At 34.1% G+C, this 16,975-nt stretch overlaps 1 protein-coding gene across 9 annotated transcripts in view; it reads left to right on the top strand.

Annotated features, from left to right (window-relative positions):
• Positions 1 to 15,498, top strand: part of ATP2B1 (ATPase plasma membrane Ca2+ transporting 1) — a 117,986-nt gene extending 102,488 nt beyond the window's left edge. For 3 of the 9 annotated variants that reach the window (XM_031650657.1, XM_031650655.1, XM_017946098.3), the window contains 5 exons: positions 293 to 504; positions 2,113 to 2,220; positions 4,264 to 4,446; positions 4,820 to 4,971; positions 12,259 to 15,492. In XM_031650657.1, coding sequence (XP_031506517.1) covers positions 293 to 504; positions 2,113 to 2,220; positions 4,264 to 4,446; positions 4,820 to 4,971; positions 12,259 to 12,271 — 668 coding nt within the window. In that variant the 3' untranslated portion in view covers positions 12,272 to 15,492. Of the gene's footprint in view, positions 1 to 292; positions 505 to 2,112; positions 2,221 to 4,263; positions 4,447 to 4,819; positions 4,974 to 12,258 lie in introns of all 9 variants that reach the window. The other 6 variants (XM_009181409.3, XM_021922749.2, XM_031650654.1 and 3 more) reach the window with 4 other exon arrangements.
• The last annotated feature ends 1,477 nt before the right edge of the window (positions 15,499 to 16,975 follow it).

The following is a 16,975-nucleotide window of genomic DNA, read 5'->3' as shown; positions in this document are numbered from 1 at the left end:
TGGGGAGACAATAAGATAGACAGTAGGGGGAGAATAAAGGTCCTGATGTCTTATCCTGGCTCTCCACTGATTTAGATATGTGATCCTGAGATCGTCACCATAGTTTTGGGAGCTTCTGTTTCCTTGTCTATAAAATAAGAGAGTTGTACTAGATAATCCCAGGTTTCTTCCAGCTCCTTCCATGCTGCCATTTCAGATAAAATAAAAAGTCTAGCTAAGTTTTACTTTGTATTCTTCCTTGAAATCTTACTTGGTATGATAATTACAAAATAGTCATTTTTCGTTCTTTCAGGAGAAAAGTTTTTTGACATTGATAGTGGAAGAAATGCTCCTTTGCATGCACCTCCTTCAGAACATTATACTATTGTTTTTAATACCTTTGTGCTGATGCAACTTTTCAACGAAATAAATGCCCGGAAAATTCATGGTGAAAGAAATGTATTTGAAGGAATCTTTAACAATGCCATCTTCTGCACAATTGTTTTAGGAACTTTTGTGGTACAGGTGGGTAATTGGAAAAGATAGTTTCAAATTTGCCTGTTATATGGGAGACATTAGGTAAACAGCTTGTTCTAGCAATCACTTGTGTGGAACATGTGTGGAACTATTGCCTTGGTGACATCTATAGGATCTGGTGATTTAAGGTATATGTTAAAGAATATGAGAACTGAATCTCTTGTTCTTAGAAGTAAATGCCACAACCAACTAGGCAAACGGTTTTATTTCTTCCAACTATAAAGTGAAAGATACTATTTCTTAGGAAACAAAGTCAGCCAATCACATTAATTGTTTCCCCAGCATTTTAGTATTCTTTTTACATCCCACATTATACCAAAAAAAGATCAAGTTTAAATTTAAAAATAATTAAGATCACTTGTGCAAATAAATATTGAACTCTTTTCATGCTCATTATTTTCTTGATTTATAAAAGAAAATTACTTCAGTTTTATATCTCTACTAAAATCCAGACCTGATTGTCAAATCAGTTATTATCTAATTGGGCTACTAACAAAGCAGTTAGAAATCTATCTGTACAACTGTACAGATTAACTTAAAAAATAGTGGAACCGAGAAGTAAAAATCACTTGAATTTGAATGAAGTAGAGCTAAAAAGAAAGGAATTGTAACTTTGAAGTTTTAAAATATTAACTTCCAAAATTATTTTTGATTTTAATATTTGGGAACTACTTAACTGCCATATCAGAGAGAGCCCTTTCAGACTCACAGGAGGATGAATATTGTTACTTGATTCGTTTTTTAAAAAGTATTTATTTTTTTATTAAGATGGGGTCTTGCTGTGTTGCCTAGGCTGGTCTTGAACTCCTGGGCTCAAGCGATCCTCTCACCTCAGCCTCCAAAAGTGTTAGAATTACAGGTATGAGTTGTCACACCCAACCCCAGTTAATTCTTAATATTTCCATGCACACTATTTTAGGCTTTTTAGATAACAAGCAAAGCATAAGCACTGTATTATGAATTTATGTTCATCATCAGGCCTCACTCTTTTCATAAAGGAGAGCAAATCTGAGATCACCTCACCTGAGTTAGCCCATATTTCATAGAACTTTGCAAGTTGCCTTTCTTCTCTTACAGTCTGTTTGTATTTATCTTAATAGGTCTAAATGTTAACTAGAAATAAACAGCTATGTGGAATTTTTTAAATATTGTATATTTTTCCAGTAACATACAGTCTTTTCTACAAAAGAGTACTATATTTTGAGAAAGACATAAATTATTTGAAGAATTGTACTAAATACAGGGGAATGTAGTTGCTTGGGGTTATATTGGAAACATAAAGTTATTCTTCTTCGTCATAAGAATTTTACTTTTTAGTAAGCATAATTTAAACATGAAATACGCAAGCATTAAAAACATTGGGCAAGATTTTACTTTATTTCAGTTGTCTTTTTGTAAGAGGGAACCCTTTCCCTGGAGGGGAAAGAGGAAAGGTCTGTTTCAGTTGTCTTATTTTCAGTTGTGACTAATATAATACACTTCATCAGAATAGTGGTTGTTCACCTTATTTTAGAGGACATAAATTTGATATTTTTTAAAGTATATGAATTTTTAAATTTAAGATTTAAGTAAATTTACTCTTGATTATTCCTCCAGATAATAATTGTGCAGTTTGGTGGAAAACCTTTCAGTTGTTCAGAACTTTCGATAGAACAGTGGCTATGGTCAATATTCCTAGGAATGGGAACGTTACTCTGGGGCCAGGTAAAAGTCTCATTAGTTTTTGCTTAAACCTAAAGTGATTTTTTTTTTTTTAATTTTTAGTGTGTATTTTCTTTAACAGTTTCATTACTTGATTCTAAATCGTTAACATGGTGAGTAAAGAGAGGGAATTCAAAGATAATTTTTTTTAATGTTGTATATAGTTCCAGTATGTCACTTGTTCATTATGATTATGCCTGTACTATAAAATACTGTGCTAACTTTTTATGTGGTTTTTTTTACTTGTTTTTTAGAAAAGTTTTGTAGCAGTTGTTAAAAATGATGTATTTATAACTGGTTAGGATGCTAATATCTGTATCTTTTACTCTATAACCTATTTTTACATTTTCAGAAAAAAATTTTTAACAAAAATGTAGAAAATACATGGCCGGGCGTGGTGGCTCACGCCTGTAATCCCAGCACTTTGGGAGGCCAAGGTGGGCGGATCACCTGAGGTAAGGAGTTCGAGAACAGCCTGGCCAGCATGGTGAAACCCCATCTCTACTAAAAATACAAAAATTAGCCGGGCATGGTGGCAGGTGCCTGTAATCCCAGCTACTCGGGAGGCTGAGGCAGGAGAATCGCTTGAACCCAGGAGGCGGAGGTTGCAGTGAGCCGAGATCGCGCCATTGCACTCCAGCCTAGGGGAGAAGAGCGAGACTTCGTCTCAAAAAAAAGTAAGGAATACGTATACGTACTTTGTCATTTTGTTCTGTAATTTAATCTAATATGCAGCATAAGAAAAACTGACCTTAGAGAATGTTTTTATAAAAATAATGTTACCTGGAAAAAGAGGTCACAAAATGATGTTTTAGATTTGAATTGAATAGCTTTAACAGTGTATGTATAAAATAAAGTGCCTGAAATAAGAGATATACCTCATATTTACTATAGGCAGCTTACTTGCAAATGCATGTCATTATTTTTTAAATGTAAGTGATAATGATTTATGCATTTTAAGCCCATTACTATAAAACTAAGTTATAGAAAATCTATACTAACATTTTCATAAATGAAGGTTAATATATTTTATGGCATATAATTTGCATAAGCTAATTTATTGTCATTCCGCAAATCAGTGAAGCCAGACTTTCAGGGTTTCCATAAATTTAGCTCAATCTTTACATCTTTTTATCTCTTCTTTTTCTTAATTATGTTTCTAGGTTCGGAGGTTTCTTATCCATTTTGAATACCTCATTAATAGAGATCATCTTTTAAGTAGGACCCATACTAAGTGTACCATGGTAGAACAAGCACTACCTTTGGTGGTCAGGAGACCTAGGTTCCTAGTCACTCCATGAACAAGTCACTTTATGTGCCTTGAAGCCTATTTCACCTTGGTGAAATGAAGTGGGTGTACTAGAAGTTCTCCAAGCAGAATTCTATAGCTGACTACATGCTTGTTTCTCCCTGACAAACTCAACTGCTGCCTTAAAGAATGGATGTTAACACATAAGCTAATACATGTGTATTGGTGTTTCTTGTATCCTTTGTGTTTTCTGGGGCATCTGTTTTTGTTTGGTATCATCAATCAGTACTAATCTAATTTTAAACTGTTGCATTTTTAAAAAATACTTAATCAACAAAACTATTTTCAGTGTAACCTTGATGATTTTTTAAAATTTTTGTACATTTTTTCTCATTGAACTCTGACAGCATTAATGAAATGTAAACATGTTTTGCATCTAGTAAGACCAGCTGCCATTTTCATTGTATTCGAAATAAATAGAACTTTAAGTAAATACATATATCAGACCATGGTTTTAAAATGTACTGTCTTGAATGTCCTGATGAAAATGTGAAAAATGTAATCAGGTTAATTTCCATTTAGGAAAACTTTTTACCCTTCAAACTCAAATCTTTTGTGTAGCTAAGAGAAGAATGTGTTTTGCTCTGGGAGAGAAAGACTAATCAACAGGATCCCATTACTTCGTTGGTAAAGATAGTCGAATACTCTGACTGTTTTTAGTACCTTTAGTATTACAGTTGATCAGCTTACCTTTACTTGATATGATTTATTTCTAAGTTCATTCCCCTGTGTTGTAGCTTATTTCAACAATTCCAACTAGCCGTTTAAAATTCCTCAAAGAAGCTGGTCATGGAACACAAAAGGAAGAAATACCTGAGGAGGAATTAGCGGAGGATGTTGAAGAGATTGATCACGCTGAAAGGGAGTTGCGGCGTGGCCAAATCTTGTGGTTTAGAGGTCTGAACAGAATCCAAACACAGGTATGGGCCTGGTAGAGAGGTAGGAGAGATGATGGGAGCCAGGGCTTTTTGACCTGGGGAGGAGATTCGAGTGTACTTCTTAAACTTCCTCTCTAGCCTTCCCAACCCACAAATTGTATTCTCTTGAAAAGTAATCCTGGTGCCTGGAATGAGTGAGACTTTTAACTGATTATGAAAGAATGTGTCTGTATGCCCCTAAGCTCCTTTTTTCCTAGCTCCCCCACCCCCCACTTCATCTCAAAATGCTATTCTTGCCTATAAGCTTTGTTAAAAGTGCCTTTTTCTTTTTATATGTTGATAGATGGAATGGTCCTTTCTCTTGTTCTCTCTCTCTCTTGCTGAGCAAGCTGTCACAATCTCTGATTCCTTGCAGATGGATGTAGTGAATGCTTTCCAGAGTGGAAGTTCCATTCAGGGGGCTCTAAGGCGGCAACCCTCCATCGCCAGCCAGCATCATGATGTAACAAATATTTCTACCCCTACACATGTAGTGTTTTCCTCTTCTACTGCTTCTACTACTGTGGGGTGTGAGTGTGTGTTCCTAAGTGCATGAAATTAACATTTCCTACTTCACACACCTAACGTTTCTCATTTTCTCCTTAATGTTTGAATTCATTGTTCAGGCTTTTTCATAAAGCTTTCTTTTCGTAAAGTGGATTGAGACCTCAAAGTGTTGTCATTGTTGTTTTATTTCTTAGAGGGCTAGACAACAGGTGGAACAATTGCAACCAAAGATTAGATGCAATCTGTGAGCTTGTCTCTGTGCTAACTGATAGTTAATATGGGGAATAAAATTGTAGCTTAGAACTTGTGAAACTACTATAAATTTTTGAGTATATGCCTTTAAACATGTTTATACTGCATGGTTCCTAAAAGCATGTGATTTGAAACTCATCTAACAGAACCAGGAAATTGCATTTTCAAAGCTAAGAATAAACTTAGCATTTTGACTTTTGTCCAATTCGGAAAGTAAGTTAGTAGCCTGAAGACAAGTTTTCAGTCTGTATAGCCAGTTGCTTGCCTTCTTAACCTGAACTTTGTCTTTGATTTGTTGTTGTTGTTGTTGTTGTTGTTGTTTGGCTGTGGGGTGGTTTCGGGGGAAATCACTGTAAATTTTAAAACTTCCTGTGGTATTTATGGTTTAGGGTGGTTTTTTCCCATTTGTATAGTCAGTTTAGTTAAAAATTGCATCATAGATAAGAAATGTTCTGTTAAGTTTCAGTAGAAGTAGGAAAGTATACTATTGATTAATTGTTGAACCAACAAATGTTGTAATTTTCAATAATTGACTAACATTTTCTTTTAGGTTTTTAGTAAATAGCAAACTTTGTAAAGGCCTTATAAGCTATAAATATTACTGAGAATTCATGGTGCATTCTCGAATATGGAGGCATTAAAGATGTAAACCCAACCTCATCCCAAAAATTTATAGCGATACCTAAGGTTAGCCTTGAAGTAGACAGACACTTATCTTCTCCCTTTGGTCTCCAGCCAGCAAAGGACTAGAGGAACCTTGAGAAGCTGCAGAGAGGATGAAATAAGGGAGAAAACAGTGCAGACTTTCTACTTAATGCCTGTTTGTTCCCTATTTACTTAAGTATATTTTTATTTGATATTTTTAAAAATGTGGTGAAACAGGCACAGTAAGAACTGTCCCTGTTTTACAGGTATGAAAACTGCCTTAGAGTTTAAATAACTTGTCTATGGCTAATAAGCAGAGGCCGCATGATGTAAAGCAAAGTGCACACAAGTGTTTCAAGTGACCCTCTAACATTAAGATATTAAATTTACATACAGGGACAGCTAAAACTCTTTCTTTTAAAAATTACCTACCTGAATAAAATGGTAACCATAAATTGCCTGGCCTTACACCTGGTACAGTAAAAATGCCTCTTCCTCCCTGTATCTATGGATTTCAAACTATGCCTCTCTCTCTAGAGCTCCTTACCACCTAGCCCTAGATGGTAAATGTTCTACAAGCCTTTATGGAAGGCCTACCATATGTCAGAACTATGCTGGAACCTCTAGAACCTGCAGTCTAGTAGAGGACAAAAACAAATAGTTAGAAATTTGTACATGGTAGTAAAACACAAACTGTCATAACAGGGTCCTTAGTCTACCCTGGAAAGTCGAGAAAAATTGCCTGAAGGAAGTGACTCCCAAGATGACCCTTGATAGAATTTACCAAATGAGGCCTCAGTGATTATAATCTCGTACTAAAAGAGGAATAAACTAAGGGATTCATAATAGTCTGGTACTGAAAGAGTAATAAACTAAGGAAAGCTGAAATGGAAGTAAGCATCTGTTTATACCCCACAAGAAGGAGCCAAACTCAGATTTTATCCTGATAGACCCCCTTCCCTCAAAATTTTAAATTTGAAAAATTCAAACCTACAGATATGTTGAAAAATTAATACATGAAAATCTTTCACCTGGATTTACCACTTAATATTTTATCACACTATTTTATCTGTATATTAATATAACTCTTTTTCTGAGCCATTTGAAAATGGCAGATACCACGGCATTTTATCCCTAAATACTTCAGCATGTACCTAAGAATTCCCATATATAATCATACTTTATTATCCAAGAAATTTAACATTGATACCATATTATCTAACAGACAGTTAGTATTCAGAAGATTTCTCTGGTTGCCTCCAAAATTTCCTTTATAACTTTTTTAATCCAAAATAATTATTGACAGTATGTGTGTTATGAGTCTGGTCTCCAACTTGGATTCATTCCTTACCTTTATTTTTTATGACTTTGACTTTTGAAAAATCCAGGTAAATTGTCTTATGAAGGGTTCTACATTCCAGATTTGTCTGATTGAGTCCTACTGGTTAGCCTCATATTACCCTTTTTTGGCAAGTTTATCTCATGGGTGATGCGTATCCTATTCATTTTTATTTACCAATATTTTAAGTAATTGTTTTTTTCATATGGAGGGATATCAGATGACTTTAGGTATACTATACTTATATTTCTCAGTCTGAATGTGTTCCAAGCTTTATATTAAATATCAAAGCAATCATAAACTGTCTTAAGACAGACAGGCAGACACATATACACACACACCTCTGCACATCCACCCCAGGCTCTTTTTTTCTGATGCATTGTTCATATGAAACCTCTTCAGTTTCTGAGCCCATGTGGCTAGGGGAGCAGATACTTCAGGGAAGTAAAGGTGTACTTAAGAGAGTAGCAAAGGAAGGTTTGTAGTTGTTGCTTTATCAAGGTTTGAGATGGTTACTTCTTCATTCTATGTCCTATGTTCTTGGAGTTATCCAGGGACTAAATCAGATCTTGTTAATACAGTTGTCATTATACACCAAGAGTTGCAGTAATTATGTTGCTGTTACCATAAACGTCTTTCAACCTTGTTGGTGGAGCATTGTGTTAGGTGGTACAGAACATCAGCCAATATATAGAATTATGTTAATATATTTAATGAAAGGTTTCATTTTATCACTGTGTTTCTGCCCTAATATGGAATAGTTTTAAAACTACCTGTGGGTGTCACATTTCTTTAACCTTTATTGGGTGACCTTGCTTAGCTAAAATAGAAGAAAGAATCGATTTCAACTTTGTCAAATGCTAGACTCAAACATCTCTGAAGAGACCTTTTCCCCTTCATTATTAGTCAGATCTTCACTCTTACAGGTCTCTAGAGAAAACATTCTGTAGTTTTTTTCTATTTATAAAGTATATCATTCTAACACCAGTTTTTACCATTAGTAGACTTTTTTTTTCCCTGAATAAATAACTACACATTCCTGGAAATGAGAAATTGAGAGAAAATCTGGTTTTCTAGATGGAGGAGGAGGAAACTACAGCTTATGGGCCAAATCTAGCCTGGTGCCTACTTTTGGAAATAAGTTGTTATTGGAATGCAACATTGCCCATTCATTTAAGTATTACCTGTGGCAGATTTTTCACTATAAGGGCAGAGTTGTATAATTGTGACAGACTGTATGACTCACAAAACCTAAAATATTTTACTGTCTGGCACTTCACAGAAAAAGTTTACCAACCCCTGTTCCAGATAGATAAAGACATTACACAGGTGGGTCTCCTTTTGAGATAGTTTAATATGCAAGTATCCAACTTTGGAAAACAAAATCTAGAATTTTGTTTCTAGTTGCAGAGTATCTTTTACTGTGCCATTGCAGTTAGTGCACATAGAAAAGTAATAGTGAAAACAAATTTCAGAAGTGGGCAATTTGTTGTAGAAGGTAAGATTTATTGGCTTATGATTAGTATTTTAGAGCTCTCTCTTCTGTACAATATTTTGGGCAGTAAACAATGTTATTTTCTGCTATCAAAAGTTAGGATGGTATTTACAAAAATTGGTTTTGTAGGTACATGATCTTGATTTGTTATTATTTCATATATTGTTTACCTTGATAATCATTTTCAGTTTCTTAAAATTACTTCATGATTATGATAATCACTTCAGTTTTTTTGTTTACCATATATGCTTATGCAGTATTTTTGGGAGTTTTTTTCTCCATTGAATAATTTACTTTTACAGAATATTTTTGACATAAGAATTACTGAATTTTTCTTAATTCTGATAATTTCGAGGGGTGTAAGTATGCTCCACAGAGTAGGTTTAAATAGATAATAAATAGGAATTGAATTTTAAAACTGGATAAAATAAATAGGCTTGGATTTTCGAAAGCCTGTATTTAAGTTTACTTATATTTCTGCTTAAATCGAATTATTTATGGTATTAATATAGTTTCCTTCCTACCTAAAGTATTGTGCACAAAATTATTTTCCTCACAGTTATTGTACTGTGAGAATTTTACATACAGAAAGTAATAAAGATCAGAGCAGGTGTAATCCAGCTCAGTGCCATGCCTTGGATCAAGAGTGCTTTCTTATGTTCTTTGTAAGTAGAAAGTAAAACAAGTCTGGTTTGATGATTCCTGGTTAATCTGAGCTTTATTGTATGTATCTCAAGAACTGTTCTTTGAAAATTGAATTGCTTTTGAGCATTGCTGAGCTGGCCTAGTAACGTGCTGAAACTAACTAGTCATGTGGCTTAAATAGATGTGTCAGACAAAGGAAGCATTAATCTTAATCTTATGGAATGTTTTATTCAAGTGAAGTTGGTGATAAAGTAAATGTTCGCATGTTTTTGTCTTCTCTTGACTTCCAAGGAACCTGGAATTGGGAGCCCAGAAACCTAGGTTTTAAGACTCTTTAGCACTAATTAGGATTCCTTAACAAGTCAGCCACCCATCCTCTCTGTTGCTCAGTTTTATTATTTATGAAGTGGTTAGAAAAAAAAATCTCTAATATTGTTTCAGTAAATTCTTTCAGATAGGAAAAATCTTCGCAGAATTGGAAGTTTTGCTAAGAAGGAATTTAATCTGATTTTGCCTGCCACTGGTGTATGTGTGTAATTGTGTGTGCACATACACTTGTTGCCCTCACCTTTACACTCTGCCCCTCTTAGAGCTTCACTAACTCAAATCTCTAACTTAAGTTTATACCTTTCTTCTGAGCTCTACATATTTTCCAAATTTAACATGTTTAAAGAGTAGATTTATTTCCCCCAATTCTTCACTGCTCACTTTTATACCTAGACTGATTACAAAGAAAGACAGAAAACACACACATACACAGAAAGCTTAACTGTTGTTCTATCTTCAGTATCTGCAGCACCAGCAACTTTATCAAACAAGCAACATCTTCAGGGTTGTCTTGAACAGTTCTCATCACCCGTCAAGTTTGCTAGCTGATTCTCTGGTTTGTATTCTTCTCCGTGCCTACAGGCTGCTGATACCAACAGATTTTTTTTTTAAGAAGTTATCTTTTTGCATTTTAAGCTCTACAGTTTGTTATTAGGACAGTCAGGATACTTGCTGAATGTTCACATGTATAAAATGTGAATTTTAAGACTTCACAATAAAACAGTGAATGAATTACTATAACGTTATATTTAGCAAGCATTGTTTACATTCCATATGTAGAACACTTTACATCTTAGTAAAGGGGAAGGGGAACAAGAGCAATAAAAGAAATTGAAAAATATTTGCTGCTATTCATCTATCAAATTAAGGAACTAAAGTACAAGCAATCGAATAGAATAGAATTATGAAAGATGGTAAAGTTGCAAGACTTTATAGAGTAGATGGCTTGCTGCTCCAAGTGTGGATCATGGGCCAGCAGCTTCAGCATCACCTTGGAGGTTGTTAGAAATGCAGGACCTCAGGCCCCTGCTGAATCAGAATCTGCATTTTAACAAGATTCCCAACTAATTTATATGCACATTAAAGTTCGAGAAGCCCTGGCCTCGATACTTGTGACCTAACACTGTTTTTAGTTTGTAGTGTGCTAACGAATTTAATCTCCCACAACAACCCCGTAAGGCAAGTACCATTGCTATTTCCCATTTTATATTTGAAGAAACCTGTTTGACCGAGGTTCCTCAGGTAGTAAGTGGCAGAGCTGGAATTTACACCCAGACATTTTGCTTTTGTATTTCTCAGTTGACTATGCTGTATTCTCTATATAAAGGGCTAAGTGAATATGGACTAAAGCAGCTTACAAATAGGGCTTGGTAAATAAGGAAAGACAACTTGAAGGTGAGATGTGGGTTCATGGCCCTAAACTCTACATCACATTTTTTAAATGCATTCACATGTTCATTTGAAGAAATGTATTGATTTATTCATTATTGCTATCTTATGAGATGAATTTGGTGACTGCATCTTTTTTCTAGAATGTCAGTGTTACTTCTCTTAACAATGAGTAAATGATGTCTTTATTACGAAACAGGATTTATTAGAATCAAAGCAAAAGCAAACACTGTATTTGAATTGATATGTGGTAAATGCTCAACTACTTGGATTTTGTCCTTTTTTTTTCCTAAATCTGAATGACGCTTGAATTAATAGCACTGAATGTCAGTGTGTGCACTGATGTTTTTAAGTTTCATTGCCCATTAACCTTTTTCATTTATACAGCAGACTGAGAAGGAAGATGAATTGGTGAGCTATCTATTTAGGGGTGAAAATACTAGAAACCTTTTAACACTTTGTGTCTTCTTGGGAAATTTTTCACAGAAGAATCCCAGAGGATTTGTTTTTGTTTTTGATCTATTCTTTCCAGATAACTGTAGTAATTGATTTGTTTTAATCTGTTACAGAGAAAAACACTAACACTTTATAGACAAATGATAGACAAATGGCATATACTCAAATATTTATAGCTGTTTAATGGCATTTTATAGACATTTATTTGGGTTTTGTTCTTATTTTTCTTTTTAATTAAGGGAGTAGTGGGGTAGATGTGAGTTCATTGTGGCATTCAGCTTATATTTGCTTGGCTTTTTCATGGTCGGTGACACCCTAATTCCTAGCATGATAAATAGTAACCCTTTGTGCTTGGTTTGTTTAACTTATTTGAGTTGTTTTCAAAATGCATTATTTTTAATTTTAAAAAAATCAGCTAAGCTTGTGTATGGTTAAGTTTTTGTTTTGTTTTCTGTTTGATTTTGTTCTTTTAGGGAAAAAATCCTATAAAATGGCTATTAAATTTTTAGCCAATGACAATGAGATTTTCTTAATATTACTTGAATTATTTACCTCTTAATTCTTAGAGTATGTGGTTTTGTTGTTCTGTAGTGTCTTACTAAAATATTCATTTTTTTACAGTGTATTGCAAGTTCCACTGCATTACATGCAAATATGATTCACTCATACCTAGCTGTTTGTGGATTCAAACTCATAAATGAACCATTTTCAAGTTGTTAATAGTGTACTGACATCTTTCTGTGTTTTCTGATATTTACAGATTCGAGTGGTGAATGCATTTCGTAGTTCTTTATATGAAGGGTTAGAAAAACCGGAATCAAGAAGTTCGATTCACAACTTTATGACACATCCTGAGTTTAGGATAGAAGATTCAGAGCCTCATATCCCCCTTATTGATGACACTGATGCTGAAGATGATGCTCCTACAAAACGTAACTCCAGTCCTCCACCCTCTCCCAACAAAAATAACAATGCTGTTGACAGTGGAATTCACCTTACAATAGAAATGAACAAGTCTGCTACCTCTTCATCCCCAGGAAGCCCACTACATAGTTTGGAAACATCACTCTGATTGTAAGCTGAATGTTAACACACTAGCTGCATTGTAAAGAAACAAATCGAAACTGGGTCTTTTCACATATTGTGATGGACAAGCTAGTATTCTTGTCTTTGGACTTCAACAGAAGACACACTTGTACGAATGTAGATTTATTTTTTTAAAAAAAAAAAAGCAAAGCTTTCTGCCAGACTGAGGGTGCTTTTTGGGGGGTGGGAGAAATGAACTGACAGATAAACAGTAACTCAGCGTAAGTGACCCGTGGATCATCAGTAGAACCCAAGCATGGTCCTGAACAGTGTATTAGCAGAGCTTTAGTTTATCTCAGTCCTGGATGGGAGAGAGGGAGGAGTAAAACTGGGCAAGACAAAGAGCCCTGGATCGTTGAATTGATACTTTAATTTCTGCTGTTGGCTGTTAATAATTTGGATTATTTATGTTTATAAATGATACAGATCTGTTTACAAGGTTTGTAGATACTTTTTTTGTTCCTGTTCATAGATGGGAAGCTTCCTTATAACTGATGCAGAGAAAAATTAGTCCTTCAAATACTGCTGTATTTTCAGGAAAAAAAAAAGGGGTGTTTCTATTGAAACTGTACTAAATTTTTGCCTACAATTTACCTTGTTAAATATTGTAGATAAATTGCTAATACTAATAGCCAAATAGATAACACTAATGCTTTGTTTAAAAAAAATGAAAAAACAAAACAAAACAAAAAAACATGAGCAGTGGTGTTCTAAATGAAGTTATGACATCTGTCCTAATTAGTTTCTTAAATACATTTACTACTTAATGGTTTTGAAGCAACTGTTTAATTTTTAAAATTTTTGAAAACTTGCTAATAACCTTTTGTTCAGAATTTAGTAGATTGTTTAATGCAGGACATCAACTACATAATGAAAGATGCTTGAAATGCTTTTGTTATTTCAGGCAAATCAAATTAAATCAAACTATCAAACTACAAGAGAACCTTAGTCCTTTTTGTTTTTGTCTAAACATGTTAGTTCAGTGATGTCTTGGTGAACTGTGAGTGAACTGTATTGATTTTTCTAATCTTTAGAGACCTTCACACAGCATGAGGGCTGTTGGCATTTTGAAAAAGGTTAATAAGTAGAAGCATACATGTTTTCCTTTTGTTTTTGAAACTTGTTTGTAAACATAAATAAATATGCCCTTTTATTAAATAAATTCATGGCAATGTTTTTTTAAAAAGACATTTCAGCTTCTTTTCTCAATTCTACATATACAGTGCATCATTCTGTTCTCTTTGACCACAATTGGAATAAATTTCAAGATGGTAACAGCCCCATGAAGTACCGCTTTAATTCCTTGCTGGTAATCTAATAGAATCAGATTAAGAAAATTAACACAATTTTGCCATTTGACATACTCTTCATTGAATTTGGTTTGTCTAAAATAGTCTCACAGGTAAAAAACATAATAATGACCACCATTGTCTTTGATACATTTATTTTAATTCTTAAGTGGCCAAATAACAGATTAGATAAAATGAGATTACATGAAAAGGTTCTAAAATGATATATTTAGATGCAATAATTAACCATATGCTAGAATGCCCACCTCTAAGCCAATTGGATTCTTTAGCTCTCTTTTTCTTTCCTTTGTCTACCTTCTTCCCTTTTTTGCCTCTGTCTTTACCCTTTAGAAACTGGCATGTGTTAGGGCCCAGATTTCACCAGATACACAATCCTCAGGCTGACATAAAGTTTACGAGGACTACTACTATAACTGAGAGTGCTGACCCAGCAAAGAAACATTTAGTTGATGGTGCTTGATATTTTGGTGGGTGGGGGAAATCTTTTTCTCACCATCAAATCTTTGCAGTAATCCTCTGCAAGTCTTAGAAACACATTGGCTCTGTCAGCATTTGTAATTGTACATTTATTCATCAGGTATTTATAATGAATCATACTGTAAAAAAGAGGTAGCATGATATGCTGGAAAGCATATTAGACTAGGAGTCAAGACCTGGTTTCTAGTCTTGGTTTTGCCATTAATGTGCTGCATGATCTTGGGAAAATAATTTACCCTAAATAAGGGTAGTGGACTATCTCGAAGAACCCTTTCAACTCTAAAAATTGACCCTATCAACTGGAGAGCCTACAAGGCATAGGGAATAGAGAAAAGGGAAATGTTTTCAGTTTTCTTTTTTATTTTGGTTATGCTTAAATATGAATGTAATTACCAAAAGATTTAGAAGTGCATGTGCTTTGGAGGATTTGTATTGAGCTTTTACAGTATTCATTTTTCAACTCAAGGCAATGGCTTTCTACACCAACTCTAATCCATAAACGGGTCTTATGACATCCACGAAGTAGTAGCAAGACATGCTTAGTGTGTATTTCTCTCTTTGAGACACTGTAATTTCTACCAGAAATTTCCAGAGCATTATGTAAGTAGAAAAAAATGCAAGCAAGCTGTTAAAGATCTTGGATCCCATTATAAAGTATGTATAGTTGAAATCTGTAATTCAATCACTTTTTCTCTTTTATCCTCTAACCAAAAAATTGTTTAATTTTGCATCCCAAATGTTTTTAATCTTTGTATATTTTTTAAAAATCCTTTTCTCCTCATCATTGCCTTTTTTGTGGTTGTAAATAGACTTACTTGCACTTTGAAGATGAGTTACTCCTTGTCATCTTACAAATATGTGATATGGTAATTTTCATAACAGATGTCAGTTTTGAACCAAGAATTGGTGATTTGTTTATAAGAAAAAAACTGGCTTCATTTCTGTGAAATTGCTCTTTGAAAATTTCTTTTTACACGTGTAAGCCAACTGAGATACCGTGATGGTGTTGATTTCTTTCAATGATGCTTACCATCTATTTTAGCCACTGAGCCTTTTATTATTTGTCTATTTGTAAAGTTTATTTGTCTTAACTCATTTAATAAATATACTGTTTATCTGTTTCTGAATGGGGACTGAACTTTTTGGATATTGATTGGAAAATATTTTGGAATTTTTTCTACTTTAAATTTTAGAAATCTAATTGAAAATTCTATAATGTACTTGAAATGTTATGGTTGTGTTACAGTGAATCACTCTTCTAATATGAGAGTGGGTACATTGTCCCTCTAAAATGAGAGTGGGTACATTGTCCCTACTCTCCTACCCACTATCTTCAACCCTTAGAGCACAATAGATCATTTCTGCAGTCTGTGGGAATGCAATCTGCTGGTTTTAGTACAGATTAGTTTTTCACATTAGCTATTAAGAGTTTATTTTTTCTCATTTTCCATACTTGTCAATACCAGTTATCTGAACTCTATGGGAGAAATTAATAAAATTACCATTAGTTGTTTTTTATAATAAATTATTAATATAAACTAGCAACGTTGTTGAAATACTGAGTAAACTTTAAATGATGATGAATACCATATTTTTCAGTTAGTATAAATCATTAGTAAATTATCGAGTATACTTAAGTACCATATTTGTGACACGAAAGATATTTTCCATTTTGTCAAATTGGGTTTATATAATGTATTAGACTTGAATTTTGAATTAGGTTCTCTTTGTAAAATTTAGCTGAGAAAGAAAGGGGAGTTTAAGCCTTTGCATGTTGACATTGTTCCTTCCCCATGCCTTCAAGATTGTGTCTTATTGCAGCTGCCTTCTTTCTTTAACCTGTGGTACTTTAAGACTCTTATACTCAAACCCCCATCAACTTTTATCTTTTTTAATTAGTCTGTTAACATTCATTTGTAGACCAAAATAAAAGATACTCTTAATAGCATAATTACACCACCTCACTAAAAATCTGAAAAATAATCTTTCTTTTAGAATAAGTGTTTTTATACCATAAAGACTGTTTCATGTAGTCAGAAAATTGGTAGTTGTGTTTCTGTACTTTTCTCATCAGTATGTGTCACAAAGGAAATAACCAGACCAGGCACTGTGGCTCATGCCTGTAATCCTAGCACTTGGGGAGGCCAAGGCTGGACAATCATTTGAGACCATCCTGAGCAACAAAGCTAGATCCCCCTCCCAACAAAAATAAAAATAAAAAATTATCTAGTGGTGGTACCTGCAGGTAGTCGTCGCTACCAGAGTGGCTGAGGTGAGAGGATCTCTTGAACCCAAGTGTTTGAGGCTGCAGTGAGCTGTGATCACACCACTGCACTCTAGCCTGGACAAGAGTGAGACCCTGTCTCAAAGAAAAAAAGGAAATTAGCTTTATGCAAATAGTTTCTTTTTCAACCAATTGATAGCTTTACTCCTTAAACTCGCCATTGAGTTTGCTTTTATGCTTTACATCTAAGAACTGTTGATAATATTTTTCCTACTAAAGTATTTCAATAGCATGTTAAATCTGTATTCTGTTAGTTTAAGGTATCATTGTTGAACAGCATAATAATTGTTCCAAAGTAGGGAATCAAAGTTAAGAAAATG

Source organism: Papio anubis, chromosome 9, assembly GCF_008728515.1.
Source record: "Papio anubis isolate 15944 chromosome 9, Panubis1.0, whole genome shotgun sequence".
Classification (NCBI taxonomy): Eukaryota; Metazoa; Chordata; class Mammalia; order Primates; family Cercopithecidae; genus Papio; species Papio anubis.
This window is presented reverse-complemented; position numbering and strand designations above follow the sequence as displayed.